At 42.1% G+C, this 19,100-nt stretch overlaps 1 protein-coding gene across 2 annotated transcripts in view; it reads left to right on the top strand.

The window, feature by feature from the left end:
• The first annotated feature begins 2,795 nt into the window (after positions 1-2,795).
• Positions 2,796-19,100, top strand: part of AMFR (autocrine motility factor receptor) — a 37,582-nt gene continuing 21,277 nt past the window's right edge. The window contains exons 1-4 of one of the 2 annotated variants that reach the window (XM_049863829.1): positions 2,796-3,196; positions 13,777-13,869; positions 16,077-16,241; positions 17,587-17,739. In XM_049863829.1, coding sequence (XP_049719786.1) covers positions 2,951-3,196; positions 13,777-13,869; positions 16,077-16,241; positions 17,587-17,739 — 657 coding nt within the window. In that variant the 5' untranslated portion in view covers positions 2,796-2,950. The remainder of the gene's footprint in view (positions 3,197-13,776; positions 13,870-16,076; positions 16,242-17,586; positions 17,740-19,100) is intronic. The other variant, XM_049863828.1, reaches the window with a different exon arrangement.

Below are 19,100 nucleotides of genomic sequence, written 5' to 3'. Positions count from 1 at the left end.
GGTCCCATCATAGACCCTTTAGTAAAACGTTTCTAAAAGTTTCAAAGTGGTTGGTAACAACCTTGAGAGACCTTCTTTGGTATCTAATTAATAGACTCTTAGACTATTTAGCCTGAAAGAGATCTTACAAATAATTTAGTCCTTTCCTCTTGATTGAGCAAATATTTACTGAGGACCTACCAGTGGCATCACTAGGATTGGTGTTACCCAGTGTGGTAACTCATGGTGCTACCCCCCACCTCCTCCTGTACTAGGCTGTACAGAATCCTTTGTAATGTTTTTGTACTAATGTTACTTGTAAATCATAATTCCTGTATATCACTCCTTCTTTTCCTTTAATTACTGCTTCTTTCTCAAAAAAATTATTGATATAATTTCACAAATACTATAGCTAGAACACTGGAAAATTTGACAAAATCAGTAACTATAAAAACATCGGCAGGAATGAAAACGACAGCAGTGCTTATAGCGTGGAGATGAAACTACATGATTTGAAGCATCATTGTACCCGGATAATAATGGCAACTCTGACTGAAGGGCATTAACCTGTTGCTGTTGAGTCGATTCCAACTCATAGCAACCCTATAGGACAGAGTAGAACTGACCCATAGAGTTCCAAGGAGCGCTGCGTGGATTTGAACTGGCAACCTTTTGGTTAGCAGCCATAGCTCTTAACCACTATGCCACCAGGGTTTCCAAAGGGCATTAGAAAGTTCAAAAAGTCAATTAGCATAGAATTCTAGCCTTGCAGGTATATTGATACATACATGTAAACTGAGCTTAACAAAAAGTTTTTTTTGTGGTTTAGCTATGGGGAATTTTTTTTTTTTTTTTAACTTTTATTGTGCTTTAAGTGAAAGTTTACAAATCAAGTCAGTCTCTCATAGGAAAATTTATATACACCTTGCTGTATACTCCTAGTTGCTCTCCCCCTAATGGGACAGCACACTCCTTCTCTCCACCCTGTTTCCGTGTCCATTCAGCCAGCTTCTGCCCCCCTCTGCCTTCTTATCTCTCCTCCAGACAGGAGCTGCCCACATAGTCTCATGCGTCTACTTGATCCAAGAAGCTCACTCCTCACCAGTACCATTTTTACAGGGATATTTTTATAAAAAATTTCTGCTGAAACAATGCACAAAAATTTTATAGACGGTCATTTTGGTGTCACCCCTCTGAGGGACAGTGACACCCAGGTACAGGTGGCACCTCCTGCACCCACCTAGACCTACTCTGGGCCAAGCATTATTTGAGGAATAAGACTCCAAGATAATGAAAAAAAATTTTTTGTAACTTTTTTTTTCTTGTAATAGCTTTATTGAGATATACTTTATGTATTGGGATAATTCATCATTTAAAGTGTACAATACAATGGTTTTTCATATATTCACAAAGTTGGACAACCATCACCACAATCAATTTCAGAACATTTTCATCACCTCAAAAAGAAACTCTGTATCCTTTAGCCGTCACCCCACAGCACCAGTCACCTATATCCCCCAGCCCTAAGCAACCACTAACCTACTTTGTTTCTATAGATTTGCCTATACTGGACATTTCATATTAATGGAATCATACAATATGTGGCCTTCTGTGTCTGGCTTCTTTTATTAGCATGATGTTTTCAAGGTTTATCAATCTCAATTGTTAAACCTTGAAAATTATGATTTACAAATAACATGTATCAGTACTTCATTCTTTTTTAAGGCAAATAATATTCCATTGCATGGCTATACCAAATAACCCAGGTGGCGCAGTGGTTAAGCACTCAGCTGCTGGCTGAAATGTTGGCTGTTCAAACCCACCATTGGCTTTGCCAGAGAAAAGACCTGGGGATCCGCTCAGGTAAAGATTACAGCCTAGGAAACCCTTCCTGTGCTATAGGGCCATTATGAGTTGGAATAGATGACACAGGGCAACATGGATATAGCACCCTTTGTTTACCCGGTCATCAGTTGATGGACTTTCAGGTTGTCCATGTATCATGAATAAGGACTTTTGATTATTAGAGCTGCTGCTGCTGTGAACATGTGTACAGATTTTGTGTGGTTGGTATGTTTTCATTTCTTTTGGGTATATACCTAAGAGTGGAACTGCTGCAACAAATGATAACTTTATGTTTAACTTTTTAAGGAATTGCCAGACTGTTTTTCAAAGTAGCTGCACCATTTTACATTCCCACCAGCAGTGTATGAAGGGACACATTTTTATTTCGTGCTAAATCAGGTTCGTTTTAGATTGTGATAGAGACTATAATACTGGCAAGTGGCAGAAATTTAACACAATTTATTGCAGAGAAATTTAAGACTACAGATTAATACTCTTGCTTTTGTGATCACGGTCTCTATTATTCCCCAAGCACTGCCTCCTCTTTCAGGCACCTGGGAAGTCTAGGCCCACAGGGGTACCAAGGGCAAGTGGCTGCAGGCCTGGTGGCCGGGCTTTCCCGCGTCCCGAGGGGCAGCCACGCGGCCTGGGCTGGGCCGCCCAGTCAGCGCCCCAGGGCCTGAGTCACGGCCTTGGCTCGGACCGGGGCTGGTGTCCTGCACGCCCGCCGGCCCGGCCGAGCCGGTGACTCGGTGGAGGATGAAGCTGGGTGCCGGCTCTCGGGGACCGGGCCCAGGCCCAGGCCTGGGAGGCGGCAGCGCGGCCGCGCTGGGCAGGGGGCGGGGGACGAAGCCGCGCCCCCGCGCCCGTCCGGCCCGCGCCCCGCTGGAAGCGGCAGCCCGCCCCGAGCCCGCCGACGCTCTTCTGCGCCGGCAGGGGCAGCAGCGGGAGCGGCGCGGGGCGGAGCCGAGCGGCGCGAACGGCCGGGAGAGGCCCGGCCTGGCCTGGCGCGGCGGCAGCGGCGGCGGGAGCGACGCCAGAGGCCGCGGGCGCCTTTCGCGAGGCCGCCGCAGAAGCCCGGCCGCAGCGCGGGGAGGCCTGGGGTCTGGAGGCCGCCGCTGCCGCCATGCCGCTGCTCTTCCTCGAGCGCTTCCCCTGGCCCAGCCTCCGTACCTACACGGGCCTCAGCGGCCTGGCCCTGCTCGGCACCATCGTCAGCGCCTACCGCGCCCTCAGCCAGCCCGAGGCCGAGGCCGGGCCCGGGCCCGGGCCCGGCGAGTCGGAGCAGCCCGCTCCCAGCCGGGCGGACGCCGGGGGCCCCCGGGCCCGCGACGTGGCCCAGTACCTACTCTCGGACAGCCTCTTCGTCTGGGTGAGCGAGGCTGCCACTGGCCCCGCAGAGGTGGACGGGCCAAGCGGGGCGGGGGCGCCCCGTCACCCATTATCCATGGGGGGCGTGGCCTCCCCACGGGACCACCGTGTGCGGGGGCCTGGGGCCGGGGGACCGAGACTGCGCTCGCGGAAGGAGAGGGTTGAGGGGTTGGAGTGGGCCCGCGGTGGGCAGAAGATGGGGTGAGGGCGTGAGGAGGGGGCGGCCCTAGGAAGTTGGGGGCTTGAGGAAGGTGTCCAGGAGGCGTGGTGGGGGCGCGCGCGGGTCGAAGAGGCCAGGCCCGGGGCAGGGGAGACAGCGCAGGGACGGCAGGGAAGGGGTTAGGGTACTCGGGGGAGGAAGGGGTGCAAGTAAAAGGTGGGGACAGGGTGGGGTATCTGAGGGACCCTGGGGAAGGAAATCAGAAGACCTCAGGTCAGGTTCAGCGGGGAGGTGAGGATCAGGAGTCAGCTACTGGGAGCGTTAGAGTAAGTGGACAGAAGTTGAAAGGCTTTTCTGACTGGGTCTGGCATGAGTAAGTTATTAGCGGGTTTCCAGTGAAAAGGACAGGGCAAAACAAACAAACCCAAAACCCAAACCCGCTGCTGTGCAGTCGATTCCGACTCATAGCTACAAGGGATGGGAGAATTCAGAAGCTGAGTATGGGGGAATTTTAGGCATTTCGTTGTGTTTGGACATTGCTGTTGGGAGGGCGGCCGTCTCTCACAACTTTTTACTGCCACTTGGTATTTGCTCGTCTTCTTTGGGTGCTATTTATTTTAAAAAAAAAAAAAAGGACACAACTGTGCTTCGTCTCTTGCTGCCCTTACCTGATGATTCATGACGGTTTTCTTTGATGTTGGAAGCAGGGTAACACAGCATTCGGGGTCAAGAGGCTGCTCTTTATTTTAACTTGGGATTTCTCCTTCTAGTGATCCATTTTAAAACAAGACTTCCAGCTTGCCTGCCAGTGCAAGATAAGCAGCATTTACAAGGCATACGTGTTTGTCTCATTTATGAAAACAGATAATTTCAGGCTGGGCAGGTCAACTGTATTTTGGCTAAAGAATTTTGCTTCCACCTGGACTTTGAATGCCTGTTATATAAACTCCACAGTGATCAGAAAAGTGACTCCAAGATTTAGTCACTGGGGGTTTTACATCCGCGTTTTGGATCTTGTCTCTTTCTCAGGTTCCCATTTGGGCTTGAGTTGTTGTGTGCTGTCGGGTGGATTTGGACTCATAGAGACTCCATGTGACAGGGTAGAATTGCCCCGTAGGATTTTCTAGGCTGTAATCTTTTAGGGAAGGGAAGCAGATAGTCGGGTCTTTCTCCCACGGAGCCACTGGTTGAGTTCAAACCACCAACCTTTTCCTTAGCAGCCAAGTGCTTAACCTTTTGAGGTTGAAAGTAGCCTGTAAATGACTGAGGGATTAATATTCCAGGCTGATAGAATGATATACAACTCATTTGTTATAATTAATCCCACTGTGCTTCATCAGGAAGCAGTGGGATTTATGAATTCTGGGGGCTGTGGAATGAAGTCTCCTGGTCCTTCTGATGTAGAGATTACTAGAAGGTGATGAAGGGTGAAGTTCCATTCCTCTACGGCTGTGTAAAGCTGCCAAAGACTGGAGAAGAGAGAGAACTCATCTCTTGCTCTCAAATCTGCTTTTGCATTTGAGTTGGCAGGTAAACAATTTGAAGTGAAGAGTGCCTTTGACAAATGTTAAGATTATAATGTAGTCTTTGATATATTTTTTAAGTCAGAGATATAAAAAAGCCTTTGAGAAAGAACTGCTATTGTACTTATATAACAACCACTAGTATTGTTTAATGATTTTTTTTTCCTTTAGGAGTTTCTTCTTACAAAGCCGGTGTTCAGATTCCAAGGTTAATACCTCTTCATCAAATACTATGTAAAATCTGTTGATTTTTCTGTGAAAATTATTTTTAAGAAAATTTCTTTCTTCTCAGCTTTTTCAGTAGCAGTGTTGCCTCACGTAACCTTATCATTTCTTCCTATCTGTTGATAATACCTTCATTTCTCAGTTGATCTTCTTAACCGTTTTCCACCTTTTTTCTTTGGTTTTCACGTGTTCATGCTGGCCTTCTGTGGTTTCTGAGACTCTGCATGTGTGCTCTGTAAGTTTTCCTCCTTACCCATTTAGTTGCTGCTTTAGCAGCCAAGTAGGGTTCACAAGGTCAAAAGCCTTTGGTGGCCTGACAGATAACATTATTGAGTAAATATGTGGTGGGTCCGTTGTGGAAATGGATCCTTTTGGTGCCCTGCCTGAGGCATTCAGATTCAGTTTTTTATAAAACCCTGCCCACTAAGGCCAAAGGAGAGAAAACAAAAAACAGCTCCTTCTGCAAATCCTGCAAGCTATTATTTTACATATTGGCATCTCTCTACAAGTTATCTCTGTAGAGTACAATTTTGGAATGATACAAATCTATTAGCATCTTAAGGGGTCCAGGTGGCACAGTTGTTAAAGTGCTTGGCTGCTAACCCAAAGGCCAGTGGTTCGAACCCACCAGCTGCTCCACAGGAGAAAGATTTAGCAGTCTGCTTCCCTAACTGTTACAGCCTGGGGAAACCCTGTGGGGCAATTCTCTGTCCTATAGGGTTGCTGTAAGTCAGAATCAACTGGACAGGGCAACGGGTTTGCTTTGGATAGCATCTTACGAAGTTTTAGATAAACAAACGACTCAAAACTTTTCAAAGGTACATTTTTTGGCACTTTGAAGGTCATAGCTGTGAACATTTCCCCCCTAACCTCAAAGCGACTCATATACAAATAACAAGGCAAAATTTGCTAACTGATAACAGATTTATAAACAAAATATGGTGAGCTTTGGGGAAAGAGAGAATTAATTCTGCCTAGGGAAGGACTCATGGAAAATGGCATTTGAACCTAGTCTTGCAAGTTGGGAAGTTATCTTCACAAGAAGGTTATTCCAGGCACAGAACACAGCATGTGAAGTTCAGTACGGTGTGAGGAAGACAGTGCAGGATATATGAAGAGCTGTCAGTAAACTGGGCTGTTAAGTTAAAAATCCGTTGATTTTTCCGATTCAGGAGGGAGGTAGGGAAGGTGAAGGGGAGCCCCAGGGATTACAGGTGGTGGGGGGAAGTGACCCTGCTGTGAGAGAAAGGTAGAGATGAGCATCCCCTCGGGATGTTTTTTTTTCTCAGAATGTGCACTTCTGGCCTTCTTATTCGATGTCACCTGGGTACTTATACAATATAGTTTCTCAGGGTCAGCTAGGGAGATCAATTTCAGGGAGAAGGGTGGGGCCTTGCAATCTAGTGGCACAAATGGCTAAGCATTGGACTACTTAAATTGAAAGGCTGGCAGTTCACATGCACCCAGAGGCACCTTGGAAGTAAGGCCTGGCAATCTGTTTCTGAAAGGTCACAGGCCTTGAAGACCCTGTAGAGCAGTTCTACTCTGTAGACATGGCGTTGACTTCAGGGAGCTGACAACAACAGAGCAGATGTTAGGCACACTAATGTTTGAGAATGGTTAACGCTCTTGACTGCTAACCGAAAGCTTGGCCTGGCAATCTACTTCTAAAAACTCCGCTGAAAACCCTGTGGACCCCAGCTCTCCTCTGGCACATGTGGTCACCACTAGTTGAAATTGACTTAATGGCAACTGGTTTCATGTTTGAGAAACTGACCTAGGGAAGAGATGGGGTGTAGGGCCAAGGCCAGATTATGTAAACCTTGTCTGCTCTGCCAAGGAGTGTGGACAGTATTTTGTGGGCGTGGAAAGCCAGTGATGGAGCAAGGGGGGCGGGCCCTGTCATGATGAGACAGTTATTTCAGGGGACAGTTTATGGAAGCAATGTGTAAGACGGATTTATGTAGAGTTTATGTAGAACGGGAAGAGGCCAGGAGATCTAATGACCTAGAACTACTTCCTGACAAGGAGGCCTCTCCAGATGGGCCTCTGGCATGAACATTGAGAACAGGTTTGAGGGAGGCTCCAGGATTCTTACACCACATACCTGCATTTGACGTGATCACTTGTTTCTCCATGTCTTTTCCAACTTCCGTGCTAAAATTTTATTCCTAAGAAATTTTTTATTTCATCATTATTCATTTCTAGGCTTATTTTATATCGTTCAAACTGCTGTTTCCATTAAAGTATCTCTTGATCCATTCTGTGATTGTTCAGGTGTTTTTGCACACTTCTTTATTCTTACTCATTTTCATTACTTTTTAATGTATTAGCTTCTAAAATTGTTAAGAGCAGGACATGGTAAAATGGAGAAATAGAAATATGAAACAAATGTTAAAGTTCTGACTCAAGTATATACAGATTGTATAATTTAAATAGAAGTCTTAAGGGGAAAAAAAAAATCACTGAAGACGAGAAGGATAAAAGCGGACTGACCATTCATTTAGAGCAGTGATTGTCCAACTGTGGTGGCTGATATGACCTGCACCTGTTTTTATACAGCCTGTGAGCTATGAATGGTTTTTGCATTTATAAGAATATTGTGACAGAGCGTGTGGCCTGCAAAGCCTAAAATGTTTACTGTCTGATAGCCCTTCACAAAGCAGCCGTGGTGGGTCAACAGTTAAGTGCTCAGCTGCTAACTGAAGGGTTGGTGTTTCGAACCCCCCAGCAGCTCCACAGGAGAAAAGACCTGATGATCTGCCCCCATAAATATTACAGCCTAGGAAACCCTATGGGGCAGTTCTAGCCTGTCGCATGGGGTTACTGTGAGTCAGAATTGACTTGATGGCACCCAAAACAACAGGCTTTACAGAAGTTCCTGACCGCTGCTTTAGAGTCTGTTTTCACATAATCAGAAAATGGCAGAGCTGAAAGTGACTTACTAGGCTTGCGTCTTTATGAGTCTGGTATTCCAAAGATAGAGGAAAATGTTATCTCCAGAAATGTTGGGGCAGCAGAAGAAGAAAAGACTAGCCTCACAAATAATTGGATATAAACCTGGGTAAAAATTAGAAATAGAGGAAAAATCTTAGGGGGCATTGGAGGAAGGGGGCTGCTATTTGACTGTACTGTGCCAGGTGCTTGTATACATAATCTTACTTCCTTAATATTTTGAAAAGAGGAACACAGTCACTGATGTAGTAAGAGGGACTGAGTGTGAATGTTCGTATTTTATTGGCATTTTATACTTGTCACTGGGAGCTTGCTGAGAGGTAACGATACCTATTGTCCTGAAAGGGAATTGACCTGCACGTGGGCTGGAGGGGAGTAGTTAGTGCTGGTGTTAAGTAGGAGACTAAGAAATATCCAAATTGATCATGTCCTTGAAACAGTTCCCAGTAGTTCAACCACATTTCATTACAAGCTCAAAAATGGTACCCCACTGGTGGCCAGCATTTTTCAGGGTCAAAAATACCTCCACCGTTACACAGTGAAAAACGTGGCTAATCCATCTGTATCACTCTCCTCCCTTTTCCTAGCAGGCCGAACAGTCTTATAATTTAGTTTTCGTTTTTGAGAGGAACAGTAGAACCATTCTGGGAGGGAAATTTCTTGCAGGGCCTTAAAGTAACGGGAATTACCTTAAATTTGATTAAGTGGGGGTATCTTGGATCACTACCTTCTGACCTGTTAAAGACTGCTTCCCACTGCTGTTGAGTCGATTCTGTCTTGTAGCGACCCTATAGAACAGAGTAGAACTGCCCCACAGGGTTTCCAAGAAACTTTTGCTTAACAGCCAAACGCTTAACCACTGTGCCACCAGGGCTGCACAGACTGCTTAGGGACATTTATTTTGTATAGGTTAATAAAAACTAAAGGCATTTATTAAGGTTTAAAATATTAAATTTTTTTTTTTTATGAGAAATTTTCTGAAGTACTTTGTTGTCAGGTACAACTCACAGTGATTTCAACTCATAGTGACCCCATAAGACAGAGCAGAACTGCCTCATAGGGTTTTCTAGGCTGTAATCTTTATGGGAGGAGATATAGCAGACCTTTCTCCCATGGAGCTACTGGTGGGTTCGGACCACCAACCTTTTGGTTAGCAGCCAAGTGCTTAATCATTGTGCCACTAGGGCTCCTTTGAATACTTTAATATAGTAGACGTAGTGTGTGTTCTCACAGGATAACTTTTGACTTAGTCCACCCAGTTTTGGTTTGTTACTTATCAACATCCTGTCATATAGTGAGAAAAATAAACGTGGAATTTCAGAACTGGTCAGATAAGTCTAGTAGATTCTAAACTTTTAAAAATTTAATTAAAAAAATTAGATAATAAATGTTCAGGGTACAAAAGTTAAAAAGTACAGAAATGGCATACGGTGAAAAGTAAATCTTCTCCTCTTTCTCCCCAACACCTGCCTCCCTGCCCCAGATGTGGCCGTTAACCAGTTCCTTGTAGCTGGTACCGCTGTTAAGTAGGAGATTGAGAAATACCCAAATTGCCCATGTCCTTGACAGTTTGTATTATACAAGCGTGTATGTATACATATTCTTTCTTTTTTTATACAGAGGCTAGCATAGTGATCATGTCTCTACATTTTGCTTTTTTTAAGTGAAGAGGTTGTCTTATTTAGCATTACCATATAATGTTAGTAAACATAGAATTGCTGAGTTAGTTTTACGGGCTTTGTGGTTTTCCATTGAACGAATGTTTTACAGTTTGTTGAACTAGTCTCACTGGTGGACATTTAAGTGTTTACCATTTTCCTCCAGTGAAGCTCCTTATACTTAGATGAAGTTTGGACTCTGTCTGCAAGGAAAAATTAGCTGGCTAATTAGTAGATAAAATTAAGTTCGTACTTTTACTGCTGCCTGAATAGATAAGGTAGCGGTGCAGCTCAGCCTTGCTGGAAGGGATTCTTATGATTGTAGGAGGTTAGAAGGTTTGTCCCGTGCATCTGGGGATTTAAATCTGGGGTGAAGCGCTGATTCTATAAGAATATTTTCTAACAGACTTAAAAGCATCTCATTTGGAATTTGCTTTTCGTGAGGCGCTACAATTATGTTTCCTCCAGTGTTTGCAGTTTTTCAAACCTTTGTCAGGTTTGAAGTTGAGAAGTTATATGCCTGGCAAAAGGGCACAATATTTTTGAAATTAAGACATTTTTGTATAAATAGAATACCAAATAAAAAAACAAAATCTGTTTCCATTGAGTCAATTCTGACTCAAAGCTACCCTATAGGCCAGAGTAGAACTGCCCTACAGGGTTTCCAGGGAGCAGCTGGTGGATTTGAACTACTAGCCTTCTGGTTAGCAGCCGAGCTCTTAACCACTGTGCCCATGAGGCCTCCAAATAGAATAACACCAAAAACCAAACCCAGTGCTGTAGAGTCGATTCTGACTCCTAGCGACCCTATAGGACAGAGTAGAACTGCCCCACAGAGTTTCCAAGGAGTACCTGCCAGATTCGAACTGCCGACCCTTTGGTTAGCAGCCTATGCCACCAGGGTTTCCCCAAATAGAATAGTTATCAGTTATTGTTAATGTGCTTTTCGAATTATTTTTAAATATTTTATTGTGCTTTAGGTGAAGGTTTCCAGGACAAAATAGTTTCCCATTCAACAATTTGTACACAGAATGCCCCAAGACATTGGTTGTAGTCCCCTCAATATATCACCACTCTCCTCATTTCTGCCCTGGGCTCCCTGTTTTCTTTGGTCCTGATTTTCTGCCCCTCCCTGCCTTCTCATCTTTGCTTTTGGGCACATACTGCCCTTTTGATCTGATATAATTGATTGTTCTAAGGAGTACATTCCTCTTGGGTATTACCATTTATATTATGTGCTTGTCTGTTTGGCTGGAAGGTGTTCTCTGGGAATGGCTTTAGTTCCAGGCTGAAAGGGTATGATAGGGCCATAGCCTCGGGAGTTACTCTAGTCTCTGTCAGACCATTAAGTCTTTTTTTTTTTTTTTTTGGTGAATTTGATATTTTGTTCTACAGTTTTCTCCCACTCTGTCCAGAGCCCTGTGTTGTGATCCCAGTCCGAGCAGTTGGCAGTGGTAACCAGGCACCATCTAGTATTTCTGGTCTTGGGGTTGTGTGGGCTGTGGTTTATATGGTCCATTGGTCCTTTGGACTAGTTAGTCCTTTGGACTAAGGCTCTCTTGAGTCTTCAGTTTTCTTCACTCTGCATATAATTCTTTTTTTTTTTTTTTTTTATAATTTTTGTGCCTTAAGTGAAAGTTTACAAATCAAGTCAGTCTCTCACATAAAAACTTATATACACCTTGCTACATGCGCCCAATTACTCTCCTAATGAGACACTGTCTCTTTTCGTGTCCATTTCGCCAGCTTCTAACCCCCTCTACCCTCTCATCTCCCCTCCAGGCAGGAGATGTCAACATAGTCTCAAGTGCCCACCTGATCCAAGAAGCTCATTCCTCACCAGCATCCCTCTCCAACCCATTGTCCAGTCCAATCCATGTCTGAAGAGTTGGCTTCAGGAATGATTCCTGTCCTGGGCCAACAGAAAGTCTGGGGGCCATGACCACCAGGGTCCTTCCAGTCTCAGTCAGACCATTAAGTCTGGTCTTTTTATGAGAATTTGGGGTCTGCATCCCACTGCTCTCCTGCTTCCTCAGGGGTTCTTTGTTGTGTTCCCTGTCAGGGCAGTCATCAGTTATGGCCAGGTACTATCTAGTTCCTCTGGTTTCAAGATGATGTAGTCTCTGGTTCATGTGGCCCTTTCTGTCTCATAGGCTCGTAATTACCTTGTGTCCTTGGTGTTCTTCATTCTCCTTTGATCCAGGTGGGTTGAGACCAATTCTGCGTATAATTCTTGACCGCATATACCTACATGCAAAAACAGAAGGGTTTTTTTTTTTTAAAAAAAGATCTGTTGTGATTAGACTGGAGGATGCTTGGCTGACCTCTAAAATTCTGTTTGGCTGGGGGATGTGACATGAGAGATTGTGGTTGTGGTTTTGTCTTATGACATTACTGTTAGTTAATATGGCCTAGGTTCCAATTGACTGGTTTATGTAGCACAATAAAGATGAGCCTTTTTTAAACATGTTTCTTTTTTCTCTCTAAAAATTAGTATTCCAAGCTATGTTTTGAATACGGCCTCTCCATAGGAATTCAGGAATTAGAGATACAGGGTGTTTTGGGTAATTAATTTTTTTTCCTGGTTATTTGAAGGATTTAAGTATCAGCATAGTTTGTTTTCTTTTATTTTTGCAGAACTGTTTTTGTCTTAGTCCTTTAAAAATATATCACACTCTTCCTTGCTCCATTGGACAGAATAGAACTAAACGTAGTTTAATCTTTTTGTAATTAATCAGGGCTGCCATTATGTGTTTTCAGCAAACGGGTGGATGGTATAAGGTACTAAGAAGAACCTGAAGATATCTTAGGACACTGGAGCTTGCTTTCTCTTCAGTCATTTTTTTTTTTTTTTTAATCATTTGCTTCTTATAAAAGTAGAGGGAAGAATGACTGCTTTCCTGTAAATTTAGCAAATCAAAGATTGAAGCAGCCTTTATGTTGAATTGGTGTTCATTTTCATTTGCTTTCAATAAAAGTCGTGATGAAGATGGTCTTTATCAAGGTCCTTTTGGCTTTTTGGGATCCACATTGAGTTTTACACATCATTTCAGTATCAATAACGTGATATGCCATGCTAGCCTCTTGGTCAGGGTCGGCCTGCTCTTCCATTTTGTAAGCATTAGATTTGTTATTTAGGTGTAAGGATGTCCATGACTTAATTATTTTTTAAAAAAGAGACTTATCCCACCACCTGTTGAAGAAGGCCATGGTTTTGCATTGGTATCCGTGGTTGCCTTTCAGTTCTCACCCCTCCTGCCAGTTTTCTTCTTCCTGGTTTCCACATTTGCCCCAGAACCTTGATGTTAAGCCCATCCCCAAGCATGGAGAACAGCTGTCTTTTGGTTGGCAGATTGTTCCATTGCAGCATGTTAAAATATATATATATATATATATTTTTTAATTCTCAGTTCTTCATGGTTTTATAATTTCTTCCTGACCACCAGCTACCTCTCTCCCACCTTCTATTTGTTTGACAGAAAAAAAACCAAACCTGTTGCCGTTGAGTCAGTTCTGACTCATAACCCTACAGGACAGAGTAGAACTGTGTCATAGAGTTTCCAAGGAGTGCCTGGTGGATTCAAACTGCTAACCTTTTCATTAGCTCTTAACCACCACACCACCAGGGTTTCTATTTATTTGACAGGGTGGGATATTTGGTGCTGGATTTTACTGTTCATAACAAATTCAATTTCTAGAACAGTTTTCTTCAAGGCTATCAAAATCTTAATATAGAAAATGTTGTACTTAGGAGGCAGTGACGAGTTGTCTCCACTTTACATATAGTTAAGAAGGAAAGGAAAGGTGTCCTGCCGGAAGGTATATATTGGGACAGGCAATTGTGAATTGACTGGAAAGCTGGTACTTCTGCTCCCTGCTCCTCATTTCTGCCCCCAGCCCGTAAAAGTGTGCCCCTTAGAATATTACTTATTTTGCACTGGTAGAGCATTGGGAAAGCTAAGTCATTGCAAACAACAGCGGAATTCCTAAAATAAAATTTCTAGAGCTGCTTTTATTTCTCAACAGGAAAAAAATAAACTTCTTTCTGGTTTGTGTGCAGGTCCTGGTAAATACTGCTTGCTGTATTTTGATGTTGGTGGCAAAGCTAATCCAGTGTATTGTGTTCGGTCCCCTTCGAGTGAGCGAAAGACAGGTAAGTCAAGCACAGGTGACAGGGAGAATTGATTCTTGTGACCAAAATTTTCCCCCCACTTTTTATTCGGTATAATTTTAAACTTACAGAAAAGTTGCACGAATATTACAAAGAATTTTCATGCATCTTTTAAGCAGTTAACATTTTGTCCCATTTGCATAACTTTGCGTTTTATTTATATATGCGTATTTTTTGGGATCCATTTATGTTATTGACATCATATCCTTTTACCTCCATGTACTTTAGTATGTGTTTCCTAAGAAAAAGGGCGTTCTGTACGTAACCTTAGCATATTTAGCAGAATCAGGAAGTCTAGCATTGACACTGTACTTTTATCTATGTAATCCACAGTGAATGTTCAGTGTAGCCGGTTGTGCCAGTATAGTTCTTTATAACTATTTTTCCCATGACTTTTATGAATGTAGTTTTTAAAGAAGCATAGATTTGTCCTAGTTTGAGTGATCATAAATAAATATCCCTCTTTAAAATGTGAATTCTTTTCCAAAAGAATTTGAGTGCTTTTTTTCCCGGAAAAGTAAATTAAGATTCATTGGCTTACAAGGAGAAAATTAGGTGGCTTGTTCTTGTTTCAGGTGAGATTGGCATTGGAACATGACTCTTAGAATATATATATATGGGCAAGGGATGCTTTCAATGAAGAATTATGTTCAAGGATATTCTACAGATTTGTAGTTCCCCAAGGATTTTAGTGGAGAATGGTGCGTTTTAAAATAAAGATTCAGACCTGACATTCAAAATGACAGCTGAAAAAAAACAAACTGTATTTTGCACTATTTTGTCACAGCGATAAGACACAGGAACTTCTTTAAAAGTACAACAGTGACTCTACTGCTTTTTCAAAGTCTTTCCTTACTTTCAATCCAAGTCCTAAGTTAGAGGTGAAATGTAGTTACTGCGTGGTTGAGCCCTTGAGCGCCATCAGAGCAGGACTCTTCTGTTTTCTCAGAGATTTTTCATTAGGGAGTATTTGGCACTTTCTCTAAAATATCAACCCCAGAGGTCTTTCATAGATGAGTTGATAGTATATTGAATACCTGGTAGGGCTAGACCCCTTTTATTGCCCCCCCCTTTTTTTTCAGGATTGTAAAGATTTTTAAAACTGGAGGTCCTCAATGTAGGAAAGAGTACAGAAAAGGTACACTTACACGCTGCTGAGCATATACTCACACAACTGCTTTGGAAAGCTGATGGACAGTGTGTGTGAAAAATCATAAAAAATCTAACTTTGGTTCAATAATGCTGAAGAAATAGAAACGCATAGGTACAAAGACATTCATTACAATGTTTTCCGAGTGGTGGAAAAAACAACTGTAGTCATTACAATGGTATGTTCAGCATTGGTGATATTCTCACAGTATGATAAGTGAAGGAAAGCTGTGTACAAAAATTAAGGTATTTTGTATATGGGAAGAGACAAGAAAAAGGCTTACAAATGGTAAGGCATTTTATTTTAATTTTTTTATACTTTATTTGGACTGGCAAATGAATTTTTTTTTTTTTTACGTCTGTTATTTTTTAATCTGAAGAATGTTTTTTAAAAAATGAAAAAGAGTCTAATTTGCCATTCTTTTCTATTGTGCTTTGACAATCTAAGGTATTTTCATTTCTTAATACATAAGGGGCTGGACTAATATCACCACCCTTTTTTTTTTTTTTACTTTAAAATATTTTTATTGTAAAATGATTCAGCCATCCCCGATATAGAAAATAGTGTAATGAAACCCCTCCACCAATCTTGATGAAATGTTATCATTTTGACTTCTTTGCTTCAGATTTTTTTTTTAAGTGAAAAACTTAGCCAGTTGTTGTTACTTGACTCCAACTCATGGCAACCCCATGTATGTCAGAGTAGAACTGTGCTCCATAATGTTCACTACCCTTTTTAATGGCTTTAAAAGAAAAAAAAAAAGGACAGTAATTTCATGACTGATTCAGGGTTATAGTCCAAAGTCTACAAATTATTCTCTGGGTGTCTCACCTCTATTCACTAGTTTGGTTTTTTTGATTTCACCTCTGTTCATCTTGAGGGTGCTCCCTTTTTTCTTTGTCTTCTGTTTTCTTGTGGAAAATTATTAGAACACTAAGTACAGAGTATTTTCTCCATAGAAACCAGCTTTTGTTTTGTTAGCGTCTCTGAACTAGGTTAGGTGTGACGGTACTCACCTTTATAAACTTTTTCTTTTCAGCACCTCAAAGACAAGTTTTGGAATTTTATTTTCTACAAGTTCATTTTCATTTTTGGTGTGCTGAATGTCCAGACAGTGGAAGAGGTGGTCATGTGGTGCCTTTGGTTTGCTGGGCTTGTGTTTCTGCATCTGATGGTTCAGCTCTGCAAGGACCGATTTGAATATGTGAGTTTTTAGTCCAGCTCTTTGCTTACTTAAAAAACAAAACAGAACAACCAAACCCATTGCCATGGAGTTGATTCTGACTCACAGTCACACGTCTCCTAGGTTTGAATTCTGTAGTAGGAATGAGCCACAATAGACATGCTTGGCATGCTTGGGGTGGCACTCGAGGGGAAGGCTCCTGGATGCCTGTTTCTTAAGGAGCTTTCTGCAGCAGCTCAGGTTCAGGGTGTCTCCTCAGGAGATTTCCTCCCTTTCCCCATAGGATATTACACTACTGCCCACATGGGGCCAGCTCATCTACGCAAACTGCGTCAATCATGGTACAAGGAAATCTACATATACATACATTGCGTAAAAACTGACCTCTTTAGATTATTTTTCCCCTCCCTACCTTGATTCTTGGGATTCTTTCTGACTGGTTTACGCTGTTTCCACCCCTAGGCCAGGACTGAATTCTCTCTCTCAGCTTCCTTGGTCCCTGGAGAAGCAGAATCCTTTTCTGCCTGGGTACAAGATCTGCCTCTCAGCTTCAGATCAGAGCCATGCAGGTGAACCCTCACTCATTGGTGCTCCTGATCTAGTCTCTCATGGATCCCAGGCAGTGTGCGCCTACAAGGCTGCCTCTTGGTTAAACCTACGGCAATCATGTTTGCCCCTTTTTAACCAGTTCCCTTGCACCTCTGTGTGAGTTAATCTCACTCTCAAAGCCTTAAGCTCTTTCATAGTTCAACACCTATCCCTGGGCACCAACACAGCTTTTAACCTCCCAAACTAGTTTGTTACCTATAGCTACTTCCTTAGGACTCACAGCTCCAGGCCTTCTTTTCTAAGCTATTACTTAACATAACATTGCATCAGTAGACAATCTGCACCCTAATTACATTTCAGTTGACCTAGCCCTGAGCAGACTAGCAATGTCCTCCAGTTGAATTTTGGGGAGGAGGGCTAGAGCAAGACTGAGAAGAGAAAGACAAAAGAATATGCCCCTCTTCTGAGGCCTATTGAATGTTAAAGGATAGAATTGCCTACCCTTAATTTTCCAAAGGTTTATAATCCCAGTGGAAGTAGGATCCTTGAGAATATGAGACAGAAATATTGTGCATATTTTTATATTTGTTAAACTACAGAGATCTGTGCATATCAGCTAATATTCAGGTTTAGGAAGGTTGGAGGATTATTGTCCATATGGTAACGGGATGCTGTTCTGTGCTTTGCGTTTGGCCAGGCACCTAAGCACAGACCCTCAAGCAGAGAAGCCAAGACTGACCTTGCTTGAGCTTCTCAGTGAGGTTTTAACGCTTCCTTGAAGAAGAATGAGCTCCCTACCCTGTCTTGTACGTTTCAGCTTTCTTTCTCTCCCACAACACCGATGAGCAGCCACGGTCGAGTCCTGTCTCTCTTGATTGCTATGCTGCTTTCCTGCTGTGGATTAGCAGTTGTCTGTTGTGTCACAGGCTACACTCACGGGATGCACACGTTGGCTTTCATGGCTGCAGAGGTAAGATACTGGGCAGAGGTTTCTGCTCTGATGACATTCCTGTACATTTTCAAGGAAGCTGGAGGATTCCTGCAGATTGTTTTCACCCATGAAGTGACTGGTGGATACTTGCTCTTTGATTTTAACTAGCATTTATTGAATCCCGATATTGTGTTGAGTACTGGTACTGAACACTTTTATGGTTGCTGTTTCATGTAATTCCTTGCTACAACCTAATAAAAATAATTATTTTTGCCAACATTCATATAGTGCTTTCGAGATGCCATGTGTTGTTCTAAGTACTTCACATGTTTGACTCATTTTATTAGTGCTGTTTATGGATGAAGAACTGAGGCATAAAGGGGGAAATGAACTGCTTCAGATTCCAGAGTAGCAATTGGCACAGTGCAAGTCCTCTGACTCCAGAGCAGGAAATGTATTCCCTTTAAGATGCTATAAACAGTGATTTGTGTTGATTAATAATGAAATTATTTAAAACCTTTATTTAAGATAGGGCATAAATTGAGATTTTAAAGAATAATAAGTATGTAAACTATATTCGTTATTTTGAAAGGAAAATCTGAGATATCTAGGAATATTTTAGAATATATTTAAAATTGAAGAACTTTTTTTTTTTTAATGTCCTTATATGCAGTAGCTATATTTGTTTTTTCTTATGGCCACAGGTAAGATACCTTTATATTACCCATAATTACTGTTATTAATGAAAAAAATAAAGTATTCAATATACCAAAGCTAATTAGCTAATATCAAAACATTTATAAAGTTTGAACTGCTAATTGGGAATTTGCTAGAATAGGGCTAAGTTTTATTTTTGCTTAATAGTGTTCATTTCAGAGCACAATATAGTAGTGTGAGTATAGTACAGTTACTGTAGGTAAAATTAGAAAAGGAACATTTAAATGCTTAATAAAAATATTTATAATCCTGGTTGAATACTTTTCTGTACATAAAAGGTACACAAATATATTTTCTCCTTAAAAAATCTGTTTAAAATGATACTTAACACCCATATATGTTAGTTTACTTTAAAAAAAAAAAATTTACTTTAGATATATTTTATTATAAATTGTCATTTGAATGATCCTCTTCTGTCCCTTTTGGTTCTCTAATTTTCCATTAACATTAGGCCAAAAACTCAAACAAACCAAACCCACTGCCATCGAGTCGATTCCGACTCATAGCGACCCTATAGGACAGAGTAGAACTGCCCCATAGAGCTTCCAAGGAGCGCCTGGTGTATTCAAACTGCTGACCCTTTGGTTAGCAGCCGTAGCTGTTAACCACTACGCCACCAGGGTTTCTAACATTAGGCCAGACTTTGAAAAAATTAGGCCTACTAGCTCATACTGTAGTACATA

The sequence above is a fragment of the Elephas maximus genome, chromosome 21, assembly GCF_024166365.1.
Source record: "Elephas maximus indicus isolate mEleMax1 chromosome 21, mEleMax1 primary haplotype, whole genome shotgun sequence".
Taxonomy (NCBI): domain Eukaryota; kingdom Metazoa; phylum Chordata; class Mammalia; order Proboscidea; family Elephantidae; genus Elephas; species Elephas maximus.
This window is presented reverse-complemented; position numbering and strand designations above follow the sequence as displayed.